This window comes from Phyllobates terribilis, unplaced genomic scaffold, assembly GCF_046119375.1.
Source record: "Phyllobates terribilis strain yellow unplaced genomic scaffold, ASM4611937v1 Scaffold_1__5_contigs__length_1240528914, whole genome shotgun sequence".
Lineage (NCBI taxonomy): Eukaryota > Metazoa > Chordata > Amphibia > Anura > Dendrobatidae > Phyllobates > Phyllobates terribilis.
Window position 1 is genome coordinate 621,847,049 of NW_027362761.1, and position 17,864 is coordinate 621,864,912.

Below are 17,864 nucleotides of genomic sequence, written 5' to 3' on the forward strand. Positions count from 1 at the left end.
TGGATTCCGGAGCCGCTGGGAATCTCATTTCTCAGGCCCTTGTGGAGCGGTATCAGATTCCTACCATACGTCTGGCTGAACTATTGGCAGTCGCTTCCGTGGATGGGAGACTTCTTCCGGAGACCATCTTGCTCGTCACAGAGCCTTTAACCCTTCTGGTGGGAATGCTGCACTCAGAGAGGATCTCCTTTCATGTGCTGTCCGGTCTCTCTCACTCCTTCTTGCTTGGTCTACCCTGGTTACAGAGACATGAATCCGTCCTGAATTGGCGATCTGGTGAGGTGCTCCGTTGGGGGCAGGATTGCCATGAGTCCTGCCTGGTTCTGGTTAGTCCTGCTCGACCCCCGTCTACTCCGGCTAATCTACCTGGTCTGCCGGCACCCTACTGGTCCTATGTGGACGTCTTCGACAAGAAGGAAGCTGAGACACTACCACCTCATAGGCCGTATTGACTCGCCCCCTGGGCCGTGGGGCACTCGGATCCGAGCAGTAGGGAACGATGGGGGTAGTAGTGGCAACCCGGTTCCGTGGCTCAGGGTGGTCAGACTAATGGTAGTCTGCTACGTGCTGTTGGTATGTTCGACTACGCCACCTGTGGATTGCGGTCAGTGTGGACCGCCGCTGCCAGGCAGACCGCTGGGGCTGATGATGTATGCTGCTGGGATAGTGTGACTCCCCACGGGAAGAGTGCGGCCCCAGGGCAGTATGATGGAAGATGGGGGTGATGGTGACGAGAGTCCCAGTGCCGTTAGTGCTGGCGGAGCAAGGAGCACACAGACAACAGGTTGCAGTCCAGGATCTTTACTAGAACTGGTAAACTGACCCACAAACAGTCCCGGCTAGGAGGGGACCTGGATGTCTGAGAGCAATTGGGAGATTGGCCCTGGGTAGGGTGAGGGTGTAGGCCTACCGTGCTTTCTGCACTCCTTCTGGCTATCTCCTCCTTATAGGATAACAGCCCACGTTTCCGAGCTCTCCGTGTATTCTCGCCTGTATGGCCTGCAACGTGGGTTCCTTTCTGCTCCCGGCCTGGTACGGCTTTGCTGGTCCCTTCTGTTGTGGCAGAGCCTCCAGGCTTCTTAGGCCAAGAAACATACAGTCCCCTGCGGACTGGTTATCTGCTGTAGGACGTGGAATCCTCCCAGCCTCAGACACCAAAGTCTGGTAAATTGAGTTCTTTGTCTGCCAAGACAGGCTCACTTCGCCTCTTGTCTCTGGCTTGTGGCTCTCCTCCTGCCACACTTCCTCTTAGGTGCAATATAACTTTCTGTCCCTGCTCTGCTCTGGGACAAGTCTCAGTCCTGAGACAGGTCGTCCAGTTCTCTCTAACCCTGCCACCAGTTCCAGCTTTTATAGGGGCAGCCTGCTCCCCCTACTGGCCTGAGACAGGAGGTACTGCATGCTAATGTTCCCCTGACTAGAGAACCTCCCCCTTGCTCTCAGACACAGCTTTATTAGATTTTGTGGCATCCAGGCCAGGGTGACACACGTATGATTGCCCAATCGACCTGGTACCCGGTGCTTCACCTCCCCTTGGACATATCTACCCCTTGTCGCTGGCTGGGACCCGGGCCATGTCTGAGTACATAGAAGAGAATCTTGCTAGGGGATTCATCCAGAAATCTACCTCCCTGGCTCAAGCAGGATTCTTCTTCGTTAAGAAGAAAGATGGCTCTCTACGTCCGTGTATCGACTACAGTGGTCTTAACCAGATTACCATCAAGAATAAGTACCCCCTGCCTCTCATCTCGGAGCTGTTCGACCATCTTAAAGGTGCGAAGATCTTCACGAAGCTCGATCTTCGTGGGGCGCACAATTTGGTCTGGATCCGCCAGGGAGACGAGTGGAAGACTGAATTCAACACCCAGGACGGTCACTATGAATATCGCGTGATGCCCTTTGGTCTCTGTAATACCCCAACCGTCTTCCAGGAGCTGGTTAACGACATCTTCCGTGATCTCCTGTATTCTTGCGTGGTGGTGTACCTGGACGATATCTTGGTCTTCTCTCCGGATCTGCCCACACACCAGAGGGATGTTCATCAGGTTCTGCTAAGGCTCCAGCAGAACCGCCTCTGCGCAAAATTTGAGAAAATTTCTCTTCGAGCAGACTTCCCTTCCGTTCCTGGAATATATTATCTCCGAGACTGGTCTTCGGATGGATCCAGAGAAGGTTTCTGCCGTCTTAAAGTGGCCCCGACTGGAGAGGTTGAAGGCGATTCAGTTAATCCTGGGCTTCGCAAATTATTACTGCATCTTCATCCCTCATTTCTCCTCTCGGACCGTTCCCATCTCCGCGCTCACCTGTAAGGGAGCAAATCCCAAGGAATGGACTTCCGAAGCAGAGGAGGCCTTCATCTCCCTAAAACAAGCTTTCTCCTCCACCCCTGTGCTGCACCGTCCGGATTGCAACAAGCAGTTCTTCCTGGAGGTTGATACTTCCCCCTCCGGAGGCGGAGCGGTGCTCACCCAGAAATCCCCGTCCGGGAGAATGGTAACCTGCGGCTTCTTCTCCAAGCTCTTCTCCTCGTCCGAGCGCAACTACTCCATAGGAGATCGTGAGCTGCTTGCCATCAAATTAGCGCTGGAGGAGTGGCGCTACCTGCGAGAGGGGGCTCTGCACCCGGTGGTCATCTACACTGACCACAAAAACCTGGCCTATTTACAAAACTCCCAAAGACTCAATCCGCTTCAGGCCCGGTGGTCTCTGTTCTTTGCCCGATTCTGCTTTACTCTACATTACCGCCCAGCGGAAAAGAACATTACAGCCGACTCTCTATCCTGCTCATTCCTGTCTTCCGACCAAGAGGAGGAGCCTCTGCATATCATTGACCCCTCCAAAGTAGTGACTGTGGCTCCGTTTGACCTGTCTCTTCTTCCACCCAGTAAGACTTTTGTAGCGGTTCCGGATCGTAAGAAGGTTCTTCTCTGGGGCCATTCATCCAAACTAGCCGGCCATGCTGGCCAGAGGAAGACCTTCCTGCTCATCGCCCAGCATTACTGGTGGCCTTCCCTACGCAAGGATGTTGCTGATTTCATCACGGCTTGTTCCTCCTGTGCCCTTAACAAGGTTCCCAGGCATCTTCCAGCCGGCCGTCTTCTTACTCTTCCCGTACCTTCCACTCGGTGGCAACACATTGCTATGGACTTTATTAGGGATCTTCCTGTTTCTGACGGTTGTACAGTCATTTGGGTGGTCGCTGACCGCTTTTCAAAAATGGCCCGCTTTATCCCTCTGCCTGGTCTCCCGTCTGCATCTGTGCTGGCTAAGGACTTCATCCATCACATCTTTCGTCTTCATGTCCTACCCCTCCACATTGTGTCTGATCTCGGGGTCCAGTTCACTTCGGGCTTCTGGAGAGCTACGTGTAAGCTGCTGGATGTCTCCTTGGATTTCTCCTCTGCTTATCATCCTCAGTCCAATGGTCAAGTGGAACATATCAACCAGGTCCTTACCAGCTTTCTCCGGCACTTCGTCAACGCTCACCATAACGATTGGGTTGAAGCTCCTACCATGGGCTGAGTTCTCCTATAACAACCATGAGAGCGAGTCTTCTTCCAAATCCCCGTTCTTTGTGGTCTACGGTCAACACCCACGGATTCCGTTTCCTGTCTCCGCTTCAGTGGACAATCCTGCCGCGGAGTCTCTGATCAGCGAATTTTCTACTATTTGGGAAGACACTAGATCGGATGAAGAAACATGCTGATAAGACGTCTGGATCCGCCTCAATTCCGTCCGGGAGAGAGGGTCTGGCTCTCCTCCAAATATGTTTGTCTCAAAATACCATCGTATAAGTTGGGTCCGCGGTACATCGGTCTGTTTAAGGTTCTCAACCAAATCAATCCTGTGGCTTACAAGCTAAAACTCCCGGCCACCTTACGGATTCCCAACTCCTTCCATGTATCTCTCCTCAAACCAGTTGTTCTTAATTCTTTTTCTGCCGATCCTGGTACCACGCCAGTTCTGGTCTCCACTGAGGACATCTATGAGGTAGAGAACGTTTTTGCCACCAAAAGGGTAAGAGGAAAAACCTTTGCTCTGGTGGATTGGAAGGGGTTTGGCCCGGAGGAGAGGTCTTGGGAACCCAGGGAGAACATCCATGCCCCTCCTTCTTCTTAGAATTTTTTGCAGGCCTAAAAAAGATGGGGCGTAAAGGGTGGGGGGACTGTAGCATCGGCGTCTCTGCCCCCTGCCAGGCAGAGACGCCGGCGTCTTCCGGCTTCCCTGCAGCTGCTGGTGCACGCAGCTTCCCGGGTACTGTGCCAATGGCCGGAGGACTTAACCTATTTAAAGCACATCCTCCAATATGGAGGTGTCCGTGCAAGGTTGTTGCTCTGTGATTCTTACTGTTGCTTCAGCCCTCAGGTCCCTCTGCAAGTCAGTCCTGTCCGCCAGTCTGTTCTTCTGTCCAGTCTGACTACTATCCAGCCCGACAGTCTGTCTACAGTCCAGTCCGCCAGTCTGTCTATGGGCTATGCCCGCCTGCTTACCTGGAAGCACCTGCCTGTTACCTGCCGTGCCGGCCAGCCTGCTTATCTGGAAGCACCTGCCTGTTACCTGCCGTGCCCGCCAACCTGCTTACCTGGAAGCACCTGCCTGTTACCTGTTGTGCCCGCCAGCCTGCCTACCTGGAAGCACATGCCTGTTACCTGCCGTGCCCGCCAGCCTGCTTACCTGGAAGCACCTGCCTGTTACCTGTTGTGCCCGCCAGCCTGCCTACCTGGAGCACCTGTCTGGCTATCAGCAGAATCAGCCTGCTTGTCTACTCGGACCACCCGCCAGCCTGCCTGCCGTGCTCATCCGCTGTACCGGTCAGTTCCTACCATCAACCCGTGGGAGTCACCTGCTCTCATGCTAGGTCGGTCCCAGAGCAGCACCTGGTCCCTCTGCTCGGTTCCTCCCTGGTTCATGGAGTTGACTGAACCGCCGTGCGACCTGGGTCAGGCCGAGTAGGTACTTAGTTACACCCCTCTGGTCCCTCCTTGCACCGCAGCACAGAGGTTCCACCACCCGGATCCGTAACAGTACTCAAGTGTACGAAGTAAGTCGTCTTGTAGGATACTCACATATAGCTCAGCATTGAGACCACCATGGATCTTGGTCAAGTATCCGACACATTTGGCTGTGAAACAACCCCATATCATCAGGCTTCCTCCACCGAACTTGACAGTTCCTTCAGTTTCTCGATCCTTTAGCCCCTTTTTCCCTGGTTTGTTCCAGACCCATTTGCATCCATCAGAGCCTCGTCTATTGACTTTCGTCTTCTACTGTCCACTTTTCGTACTTCTTTTTGCAAACTTGAGCTTGGCTTCTGAATGGATGGACTAACTTCATTTCGTATTCTTCCACCTGTCATGGCGCTCACATGATGCAGTTTGGCAATTTTCTTGGCTGAGTGACCACTATCGATGAGCTGGATGATGCCGTTTCTCTTGGGAAATCTTCTTCATGGCGGCTCCTCGATTCGAACCAGTGACCTTTTCTTTGGGAATCGTCCTAATAACACACGGAGCTATTAGGGATGTGAGAACAGGTTGTATTTTGTAGTAACAGGAAGAAAAAGATCTTTACACCATCAGGAACAAACAGTAACAATGCAGAGAGATAACGAGAATCTGCATAACTAATCATATGCTAAATAGCTGCAAGTCACATATATGTATGAGATAACCATGATGACGGTCTATCAAATGATGGGAGTCTCATGTTCAAAGCCGTAGTGGATGGTGAGATATGGAGCCTGAAAGTCACAAGTTCAAAACATTGTTACCCTATTGCTTGTCAGTATATATTACAGCGTGTACTATCCTCCTACTGCCGGGTATATACTGTATTACAGCGTGTACTATCCTCCTACTGCCTGGTATATACTGTATTACAGCGTGTACTATGCTCCTACTGCCGGGTATATACTGTATTACAGCGTGTACTATGCTCCTCCTGCCGGGTATATACTGTATTTCAGCGTGTACTATCCTCCTCCTGCCGGGTATATACTGTATTACAGCGTGTACTATGCTCCTCCTGCCGGGTATATACTGTATTACAGCGTGTACTATCCTCCTACTGCCGGGTATATACTGTATTACAGCATGCACTATCCTCCTACTGCTGGGTATATACTGTATTACAGCGTGTACTATCCTCCTACTGCCGGGTATATACTGTATTACAGCGTGTACTATCCTCCTACTGCCGGGTATATACTGTATTACAGCGTGTACTATCCTCCTCCTGCCGGGTATATACTGTATTTCAGCGTGTACTATCCTCCTACTGCCGGGTATATACTGTATTACAGCGTGTACTATCCTCCTACTGCCGGGTATATACTGTATTACAGCGTGTACTATCCTCCTACTGCTGGGTATATACTGTATTACAGCGTGTACTATCCTCCTACTGCTGGGTATATACTGTATTACAGCGTGTACTATCCTCCTACTGCCGGGTATATACTGTATTACAGCGTGTACTATCCTCCTACTGCCGGGTATATACTGTATTACAGCGTGTACTATCCTCCTACTGCTGGGTATATACTGTATTACAGCGTGCACTATCCTCCTACTGCCGGGTATATACTGTATTACAGCGTGCACTATCCTCCTACTGCCGGGTATATACTGTATTACAGCGTGCACTATCCTCCTACTGCCGGGTATATACTGTATTACAGCGTGTACTATCCTCCTACTGCCGGGTATATACTGTATTACAGCGTGTACTATCCTCCTACTGCCGGGTATATACTGTATTACAGCGTGTACTATCCTCCTACTGCCGGGTATATACTGTATTACAGCGTGTACTATCCTCCTACTGCCGGGTATATACTGTATTACAGCGTGTACTATCCTCCTACTGCCGGGTATATACTGTATTACAGCGTGCACTATCCTCCTACTGCCGGGTATATACTGTATTACAGCGTGCACTATCCTCCTACTGCCGGGTATATACTGTATTACAGAGTGTACTATCCTCCTACTGCCGGGTATATACTGTATTACAGCGTGCACTATCCTCCTACTGCCGGGTATACACTGTATTACAGTGTGCACTATCCTCCTCCTTTCGGGTATATACTGTATTACAGCGTGCACTATCCTCCTACTGCTGGGTATATACTGTGTTACAGCGTGTACTATCCTCCTCCTTTCGGGTATATACTGTATTACAGCGTGTACTATACTCCTACTGCCGGGTATATACTGTATTACAGCGTGCACTATCCTCCTGCTGCCGGGTATATACTGTATTACAGTGTGCACTATCCTCCTCCTTTCGGGTATATACTGTATTACAGTGTGCACTATCCTCCTCCTTTCGGGTATATACTGTATTACAGCGTGCACTATCCTCCTACTGCCGGGTATATACTGTGTTACAGCGTGTACTATCCTCCTCCTTTCGGGTATATACTGTGTTACAGCGTGTACTATCCTCCTCCTTTCGGGTATATACTGTGTTACAGCGTGCACTATCCTCCTCCTTTCGGGTATACACTGTATTACAGCGTGCACTATCCTCCTGCTGCCGGGTATATACTGTATTACAGCGTGCACTATCCTCCTGCTGCCGTGTATATACTGATTTACACCGTGCACTGTACTGTATGTATCATAGTATTGATAATCCGTTCATTGTCCCTCAGTTCACGGTGTGCGTCCGGCGTGGAGGTCAGACCGTGTACCAGCAGGTTCTGTCCACGGAGCGGCCTCACACTCTACAGGGATGGAACTGGGGCTACTGTGGCTCTCAGGCTTATTACCATGCCTTGTACCCCAGAGCGTGGACCGTCTACTACCTGCCTGGGCAGAGCATCACCCTAACCTGCCGCCAGGTGTCTCCGGTTATCCCTCACAACTATAAGGTAAGAGGCGTTATGTACAGTCTACTCTGATAAATTATACAGGAGATAGTCCCGTCATATACAATACCTTGAGAAAGTCTTCATATTCCATCATTTTTTCCACACATTGTTCCCGTTACACCCAACACAAAGCTGCGAGTATTTATGACGTGTAAAGGAAATGATACCGGGCTTTCCAATTATTTCATAAATCTGAAAAATGTTATTTGTATTCAGCCCCCTGTAGTCTGATGCCCCTAAATAAAATCCTGAGTGACCAATCGCCTCTGGAACTCACATATTTAAAGAAGCGCTCCTCCTCCTCCTCCTCCCATCACAATTGTTACCCTCTTAATATGCAATCCTATTATACAGCACTGTGTACTCACCATTGCACATAGCACTTTGCCTTTCTACGCAGCTAATTCTTCTCTTTCCTCTGCTCTATGTAGAAACAGGAAGTCTCTTGTCCCTGCATTCATCATTCCCCTCTTCAACTCCTGACCCAGCTGCTCCGCTCCTCCCCTGCCAAAGACTTTTGCAGTGACTAATGCCTCATACAGGGAAAATTCACCTCCTGTTTCAACATAGGTAAAAACATTGATGGGAGGAGGAGTGCTCCTTTAATAAATTGAGTCCACCTGTGTAATTTCTTCTCAGTATAACTACAGCTGTTCGGTGAAGGCCTCAGAGGTTTGTGTGAGAACACTAGGGATCAAACAGCATGATGAAAACCAAGGAGCCCACCAGACAGGTCAGGGATAAATGTGTGGATAAGAGGAAAGCAGGATTAGGTTATAAAACATAGCCTAACCTCTGAACATCTCATCCATCCTCCAAAAATGAAAGGAGTGTGGCACAACTGCAAATCTACTAAGACATGGCTGTCCACCTAACCTGGCATCCCAAGCAAGGAAGCACTAATTAAAGAAGCAGCCAAAAAGCCCATGGTCACTCTGGAGAAGCTGCGAGATCCAGAGCTCAGGGGTGAGAATCTGTCCACAGAATGATTATTAGTAGTGTACTCCACAAGTCTGACTTTTATGGAAGTATGCCAAGAAGAAAGACATTTCTGAAAGCCATAAGAAGACCCGTATAGGGGGCTCAGTGAGCATGTGGAAGAAGGGGCTCTGATCAGATGAGACCAATGGAGAACTTTTTGGGCTAAATGTAAAACTTATGTGTGGCGGAAAACTAACACTTGAACATCACCCTGAAAACACCATCCCCACCGTCACACATGGTGGCAGCATCATACTGTGGGGAAGCTTTTCTTCACCAGGGGAAGGGAAGCTTGTCAGAGTTGATGGGAGGATGGATGAAGCTATATACAGGGCAATTCTGGAGGAAAACCTGTTAGAGGCTGTAGGAGACTTGAGACTGGGGTGTAGGTTCATCTTCCAGCAGGACAACGACCCTAAACATCCTGCCAGAGCTACAATGGATGGTTTAAATCAGAGCATATTCATGTGTTTGAACGGCGCAGTCACATTCCAGACCGAAATCCCAGAAAATCTGTGCAAGTTACTGTTCACAGACGTCTCCATCCAATCTCAGTGAGCGAGTGTGTAAAGAAGAGGGGGCAAAATGTCACCTCTAGATGTGCAGAGCTGGAGAGACAGACCATTAAAGACTGCAGCAGAGAAAGGTGGGAGAGACAGCCCCCAAAAGACTGCAGAGAAAGGTGGAAGAGACAGACCCCAAAAGAGTGCAGCAGTAAAGGTGGTCCTAAAAAGTATTGACTCAGGCGGGTTAAATACTAGTGCACAATGTCACTGTTACGCTCACGCCCGGACAGACTGGCGTGAGCGTGGTTAGTGATCCCACTGGACCATGAACCAAGTAGTGCCTGGGGCTGCGTGACTAAGTATCAACTCCGTCCGACCAAGGTCACACAGCGGCTCAGTCGACTCCGTGAACCAGGGAAGAACCGAGCAGAGGGACCAGGTGCTACTCCAGGTCAGACCCCGGTCACAGCTGTTGCCCCACACCGGGGAATGCAGGAACAGGCAGGTTAGGCTGGCATACTGACAGGTGGGTACTGGCAGGCACGGCTGGTATGCAGACAGGTGGGTACTGGCAGGCACGGCTGGTATGCAGACAGGTGGATACTGGCAGGCACGGCTGGTATACAGACAGGTGGGTACTGGCAGGTAAGAACGCAGACAGGATAGGGACCAGTACAGACTGGGATACAGGAACAGAGCCCTCAAGTACGGCAGACAAGCAGAGCAGAGCAAAACCCGCAGGTGCGGTAGACAAGCAGAGCAAAACCCGCAGGTGCGGTAGACGAGCAGAGCAAAACCCGCAGGTGCGGTAAACGAGCAGAGCAAAACCCGCAGGTGCGGTAGACGAGCAGAGCAAAACCCGCAGGTGCGGTAGACGAGCAGAGCAAAACCCGCAGGTGCGGTAGACGAGCAGAGCAGATACTCACAAGGTGCTTACAATGAAGTAGCGAGTGGACAACAAACTCACAAACAGAAGTACAGAGACAACGAGTTGGAGTTAGGTGCAGGTTCAGGCACTGCAAGAAAAGGAAAGATACGAACATAGAGACAAACAAGTAATGGGCTAGGACACTGTTCAAACAGAAACTGAACTAGGAGCGAGATACAGGAATCAGCCTGGGAACTCAGCCCCCAGGGTGGCGGAAACAGACTAGAAGTCACAGATACAGGTAAGAGGCCTAGGTACTCAGCCCTCAGGGTGGCGAAAACAGACAAGATACAGGACAGGACCTGGAAACTCAGTTGCATAGAACACACTGAAATAAAGTGTTGCTCAGGCCCCTCCTACTGGGTGGAGGGGGTTTAAGTATCCAGTGACTCACAACAATAGGCTGGGGACGCATTAGGAGTGCGCACACAGTAACTATAAGAATCAGGCAGTAACCGCGCCGCCGCCCTAAGCAATCAGACAAGAGACATGCACACAGCAGGTACTGGAGCAAAGTATGCAGCCTGGACTGATAGATAAGATGGCGGTCTTGCATGGTGGGAGGTGGTAAACCATGCCAGCACACCGCCAGGGATGTTACAGTCACAATGTTCAGATTTATATTTATTAGAAAACCCTGTATCATTTCCTTTACACGTCACAAATACTTTGGGAATGAATACTTTTTTATGGTTAAGTACGTTATAAGGTGACAGTCCCATCGTGTGGGGTCAGGCTGCTTTTGTGGAATACATGGAGTGTAAGTTTAGGGTTAGGAAATGTCTATCCGGTGACCGTCGTGTGCACCGATCGGGCTGGCGGGGATCTCTGTTAGGGTTCCACCATGTGCGGTTCTCTAGTAGTCGGGGCTGTATGGTTAGGGTTCCCCCATGCTGGACCAGCTTACAGTTCTCCAGTACTCGGGGTCTGTGGTTATTATTCCACCATGTGCTGTTCTCCAGTACTCGGGGTGCGTGGTTAGGATTCCACCATGTGCTGTTCTCCTGCACTCGGGGTGTGGGGTGGATTCCACCATGTGCCGTTCTCCAGTACTCGGGATGTGGGGTTAGGGTTCCACCATGTACCGTTCTCCTGTACTCGGAGTGTGGGGTTAGGGTTCCACCATGTGCCGTTCTCCAGTACTCGGGGTGCGTGATTAGGGTTTCACTGTGTGCTGTTCTCCAGTACTCGGGGTGCGTGGTTAGGGTTCCACCATGTACCTTTCTCCAGTACTCGGGATGTGGGGTGGATTTCACCATGTGCCCTTCTCCTGTACTCGGGATGTGTGGTTAGGATTCCACTATGTGGCGTTCTCCAGTACTCGGGATGCGTGGTTAGGATTCCACCATGTTCCGTTCTCCTGTACTCGGGATGCGTGGTTAGGGTTCCACCATGTACCATTCTCCTGTACTCGGGGTGTAGGGTGGATTCCACCATGTGCCGTTCTCCAGTACTCGAGGTGTGGGGTGGATTCCACCATGTGCCGTTCTCCAGTACTCGGGATGCGTGATTAGGATTCAACCATGTGCCGTTCTCCTGTACTCGGGATGCGTGGTTTGGATTCCACCATGTGCTGTTCTCCTGTACTCAGGGTGTGGAGTTAGGGTTCCACCATGTGCCTTTCTCCAGTACTCGGGATGTGGGGTGGATTCCACCATGTGCTGTTCTCCTGTACTCGGGGTGTGGAGTTAGGATTCCACCATGTGCCGTTCTCCTGTACTCGGGATGTGAGGTGGATTCCACCATGTGCCGTTCTCCAGTACTCTGGATGTGGGGTGGATTCCACCATGTGCTGTTCTCCTGTACTCGGGGTGTGGAGTTAGGGTTCCACCATGTGCCGTTCTCCAGTACTCGGGATGTGAGGTGGATTCCGCCATGTGCTGTTCTCCAGTACTCTGGATGTGGGGTGGATTCCACCATGTGCTGTTCTCCTGTACTCTGGGTGTGGAGTTAGGGTTCCACCATGTGCCGTTCTCCAGTACTCGGGATGTATGGTGGATTCCACCATGTGCCGTTCTCCAGTACTCGGGATGTGGGGTGGATTCCACCTTGTGCCTTTCTCCTGTACTCGGGATGTGGGGTGGATTTCACCATGTACTGTTCTCCTGTACTCGGGATGTGGGGTGGATTTCACCATGTACTGTTCTCCTGTACTCGGGATGTGTGGTTAGGGTTCCACCATGTGCCATTCTCCTGTACTCGGGGTGTGAGGTGGATTCCACCATGTGCCATTCTCCTGTACTCGGGGTGTGAGGTGGATTCCACCATGTGCCTTTCTTCTGTACTCGGGATGTGGGGTGGATTTCACCATGTACTGTTCTCGAGTACTCGGGATGTGTGGTTAGGGTTCCACCATGTGCCATTCTCCTGTACTCGGGGTGTGAGGTGAATTCCACCATGTGCCTTTCTTCTGTACTCGGGATGTGGGGTGGATTTCACCATGTACTGTTCTCGAGTACTCGGGATGTGTGGTTAGGGTTCCACCATGTGCCATTCTCCTGTACTCTGGGTGTGAGGTGGATTCCACCATGTGCCTTTCTTCTGTACTCGGGATGTGGGGTGGATTTCACCATGTACTGTTCTCGAGTACTCGGGGTGTGAGGTGGATTCCACCATGTGCCATTCTCCTGTACTCGGGGTGTGAGGTGGATTCCACCATGTGCCTTTCTTCTGTACTCGGGATGTGGGGTGGATTTCACCATGTGCCGTTCTCGAGTACTCGGGATGTGGAGTTAGGATTCCACCATGTGCCGTTCTCCTGTACTCGGGATGTGAGGTGGATTCCACCATGTGCCGTTCTCCAGTACTCTGGATGTGGGGTGGATTCCACCATGTGCTGTTCTCCTGTACTCGGGGTGTGGAGTTAGGGTTCCACCATGTGCCGTTCTCCTGTACTCGGGATGTGAGGTGGATTCCACCATGTGCCGTTCTCCAGTACTCTGGATGTGGGGTGGATTCCACCATGTGCTGTTCTCCTGTACTCGGGGTGTGGAGTTAGGATTCCACCATGTGCCGTTCTCCTGTACTCGGGATGTGAGGTGGATTCCACCATGTGCCGTTCTCCAGTACTCTGGATGTGGGGTGGATTCCACCATGTGCTGTTCTCCTGTACTCGGGGTGTGGAGTTAGGGTTCCACCATGTGCCGTTCTCCAGTACTCGGGATGTGAGGTGGATTCCACCATGTGCTGTTCTCCAGTACTCTGGATGTGGGGTGGATTCCACCATGTGCTGTTCTCCTGTACTCTGGGTGTGGAGTTAGGGTTCCACCATGTGCCGTTCTCCAGTACTCGGGATGTATGGTGGATTCCACCATGTGCCGTTCTCCAGTACTCGGGATGTGGGGTGGATTCCACCTTGTGCCTTTCTCCTGTACTCGGGATGTGGGGTGGATTTCACCATGTACTGTTCTCCTGTACTCGGGATGTGGGGTGGATTTCACCATGTACTGTTCTCCTGTACTCGGGATGTGTGGTTAGGGTTCCACCATGTGCCATTCTCCTGTACTCGGGGTGTGAGGTGGATTCCACCATGTGCCATTCTCCTGTACTCGGGGTGTGAGGTGGATTCCACCATGTGCCTTTCTTCTGTACTCGGGATGTGGGGTGGATTTCACCATGTACTGTTCTCGAGTACTCGGGATGTGTGGTTAGGGTTCCACCATGTGCCATTCTCCTGTACTCGGGGTGTGAGGTGAATTCCACCATGTGCCTTTCTTCTGTACTCGGGATGTGGGGTGGATTTCACCATGTACTGTTCTCGAGTACTCGGGATGTGTGGTTAGGGTTCCACCATGTGCCATTCTCCTGTACTCTGGGTGTGAGGTGGATTCCACCATGTGCCTTTCTTCTGTACTCGGGATGTGGGGTGGATTTCACCATGTACTGTTCTCGAGTACTCGGGGTGTGAGGTGGATTCCACCATGTGCCATTCTCCTGTACTCGGGGTGTGAGGTGGATTCCACCATGTGCCTTTCTTCTGTACTCGGGATGTGGGGTGGATTTCACCATGTGCCGTTCTCGAGTACTCGGGATGTGGAGTTAGGATTCCACCATGTGCCGTTCTCCTGTACTCGGGATGTGAGGTGGATTCCACCATGTGCCGTTCTCCAGTACTCTGGATGTGGGGTGGATTCCACCATGTGCTGTTCTCCTGTACTCGGGGTGTGGAGTTAGGGTTCCACCATGTGCCGTTCTCCTGTACTCGGGATGTGAGGTGGATTCCACCATGTGCCGTTCTCCAGTACTCTGGATGTGGGGTGGATTCCACCATGTGCTGTTCTCCTGTACTCGGGGTGTGGAGTTAGGATTCCACCATGTGCCGTTCTCCTGTACTCGGGATGTGAGGTGGATTCCACCATGTGCCGTTCTCCAGTACTCTGGATGTGGGGTGGATTCCACCATGTGCTGTTCTCCTGTACTCGGGGTGTGGAGTTAGGGTTCCACCATGTGCCGTTCTCCAGTACTCGGGATGTATGGTGGATTCCACCATGTGCCGTTCTCCAGTACTCGGGATGTGGGGTGGATTCCACCTTGTGCCTTTCTCCTGTACTCGGGATGTGGGGTGGATTTCACCATGTACTGTTCTCCTGTACTCGGGATGTGGGGTGGATTTCACCATGTACTGTTCTCCTGTACTCGGGATGTGTGGTTAGGGTTCCACCATGTGCCATTCTCCTGTACTCGGGGTGTGAGGTGGATTCCACCATGTGCCATTCTCCTGTACTCGGGGTGTGAGGTGGATTCCACCATGTGCCTTTCTTCTGTACTCGGGATGTGGGGTGGATTTCACCATGTACTGTTCTCGAGTACTCGGGATGTGTGGTTAGGGTTCCACTATGTGCCATTCTCCTGTACTTGGGGTGTGAGGTGGATTCCACCATGTGCCTTTCTTCTGTACTCGGGCTGTGGGGTGGATTTCACCATGTACTGTTCTCGAGTACTCGGGATGTGTGGTTAGGGTTCCACCATGTGCCATTCTCCTGTACTCTGGGTGTGAGGTGGATTCCACCATGTGCCTTTCTTCTGTACTCGGGATGTGGGGTGGATTTCACCATGTACTGTTCTCGAGTACTCGGGGTGTGAGGTGGATTCCACCATGTGCCATTCTCCTGTACTCGGGGTGTGAGGTGGATTCCACCATGTGCCTTTCTTCTGTACTCGGGATGTGGGGTGGATTTCACCATGTACTGTTCTCGAGTACTCGGGATGTGTGGTTAGGGTTCCACCATGTGCCATTCTCCTGTACTCTGGGTGTGAGGTGGATTCCACCATGTGCCTTTCTTCTGTACTCGGGATGTGGGGTGGATTTCACCATGTACTGTTCTCGAGTACTCGGGGTGTGAGGTGGATTCCACCATGTGCCATTCTCCTGTACTCGGGGTGTGAGGTGGATTCCACCATGTGCCTTTCTTCTGTACTCGGGATGTGTGGTTAGGGTTCCACCATGTGCCATTCTCCTGTACTCGGGGTGTGAGGTGGATTCCACCATGTGCCATTCTCCTGTACTCGGGGTGTGAGGTGGATTCCACCATGTGCCTTTCTTCTGTACTCGGGATGTGGGGTGGATTTCACCATGTACTGTTCTCGAGTACTCGGGATGTGTGGTTAGGGTTCCACCATGTGCCATTCTCCTGTACTCTGGGTGTGAGGTGGATTCCACCATGTACCTTTCTTCTGTACTCGGGGTGTGTGGTTAGGATTCCACCATGTGCCGTTGTCCAGTACTCGGGATGTGGGGTGGATTCCACCATGTACTGTTCTCGAGTACTCGGGATGTGTGGTTAGGGTTCCACCATGTGCCATTCTCCTGTACTCGGGATGTGGGGTGGATTTCACCATGTACTGTTCTCGAGTACTCGGGATGTGTGGTTAGGGTTCCACCATGTGTCATTCTCCTGTACTCGGGATGTGGGGTGGATTCCGCCATGTACGGTTCTCCAGTACTCGGGGTGTGAGGTGGATTCCACCATGTGCCATTATCCTGTACTCGGGGTGTGAGGTGGATTCCACCATGTACCGTTATCCTGTACTCGGGGTGTGAGGTGGATTCCACCATGTGCTGTTCTCCTGTACTCGGGATGTGGGGTGGATTCCACCATGTACCGTTATCCTGTACTCGGGATGTGAGGTGGATTCCACCATGTGCCGTTCTCCTGTACTCGGGGTGCGTGGTTAGGATTCCACCATGTACCGTTATCCTGTACTCGGGGTGTGAGGTGGATTCCACCATGTGCCATTCTCCTGTACTCGGGATGTGGGGTGGATTCCGCCATGTACGGTTCTCCAGTACTCGGGGTGTGAGGTGGATTCCACCATGTGCCATTATCCTGTACTCGGGGTGTGAGGTGGATTCCACCATGTACCGTTATCCTGTAATCGGGGTGTGAGGTGGATTCCACCATGTGCCTTTCTTCTGTACTCGGGATGTGGGGTGGATTCCACCATGTACCGTTATCCTGTACTTGGGATGTGAGGTGGATTCCACCATGTGCCGTTCTCCTGTACTCGGGGTGCGTGGTTAGGATTCCACCATGTACCGTTCTCCAGTACTTGGGATGTGGGGTGGATTCCACCATGTGCCGTTCTCCAGTACTCGGGGTGTGGAGTTAGGGTTCCACCATGTGCCGTTCTCCAGTACTCAGGGTGTTGTGTGGTTTGGCTTTTACAGGCCTCACTCCTCTCCTTCTCACACAGGACTCCTCTCTGCCGGCGGCCGTTTTTATCTGGGACGTGGAGAGCTCCGCTACAGAAGACATAGAGGTTTCAATCATGTTCACCATGAGGAACGGCAGTGGAAGCAGCAGTGACCGGGCCGGGGGGCACTGGAATGAGCCGTTTCATCTGCGCCAGAATGGAGACTCCGTGTCTGGTGTCCTACTACATCATTGTACCAGCGCCAATCCCTTCACCCTGGGAATCGCAGTGCGAGAAAGGGTAAGAAGGGCTTCACCCCCCGGAGAGTACAGTTTGTCCTGGGCTGTCAGTGTCACCATAGTAGTGGGTGGATTCATCATAGTCTGTACACCAGAGAATTGCAGCACAAGTTCACACCTTGCGCACAAACCCAGACATTTCTTGCATTTAGCAGAAATTTGCATACTTCAAAAAGCTTCATTTACAGCATGCCGGCCATTTAAATGTCTGTACTCCTAGCACACTGCACCCCAGAAGCAGCACAACACCGCACATGGGTGCACACAGTCCTGCTGAGCTGCAGGTATACCAGTGGTGACTTGTGCAAGAGGTGCCAGTCAGCTGAGGCCCCTCATCTGTTTATCTGCCTCCCACAGCCAGGAATCCATTCTTCTCACTGCACAGAGTTTGATCCAACTGGACTGGGACAAGAAATATGGAAGGACCTTCTAGAGGACGGACGCCTAAACTCCCCCACAGGTACTGTCCTTCTGACCTCTCAATACTCCGATCACCTGCTAGTAATATTAATAGGGTCTCCACAAGACATATGGAAGGACCTTCTAGAGGACTGCCTCCCTGCAGGTACTGAACCGCTGACCTCCTGCTACTCCCAGGAACTCCTAGTAATATTAATAGGGTCTCCACCAGACATATGGAG

The 17,864-nt window shown here is 51.6% G+C and overlaps 1 protein-coding gene across 2 annotated transcripts in view; it reads left to right on the top strand.

The window, feature by feature from the left end:
• Positions 1-17,864, top strand: part of GBA2 (glucosylceramidase beta 2) — a 287,622-nt gene that overhangs the window by 166,157 nt on the left and 103,601 nt on the right. For both annotated transcript variants that reach the window (XM_073684438.1, XM_073684445.1), the window contains 3 exons: positions 7,658-7,876; positions 16,985-17,224; positions 17,581-17,683. In XM_073684438.1, the coding sequence (XP_073540539.1) occupies positions 7,658-7,876; positions 16,985-17,224; positions 17,581-17,683 (562 nt within the window). The remainder of the gene's footprint in view (positions 1-7,657; positions 7,877-16,984; positions 17,225-17,580; positions 17,684-17,864) is intronic.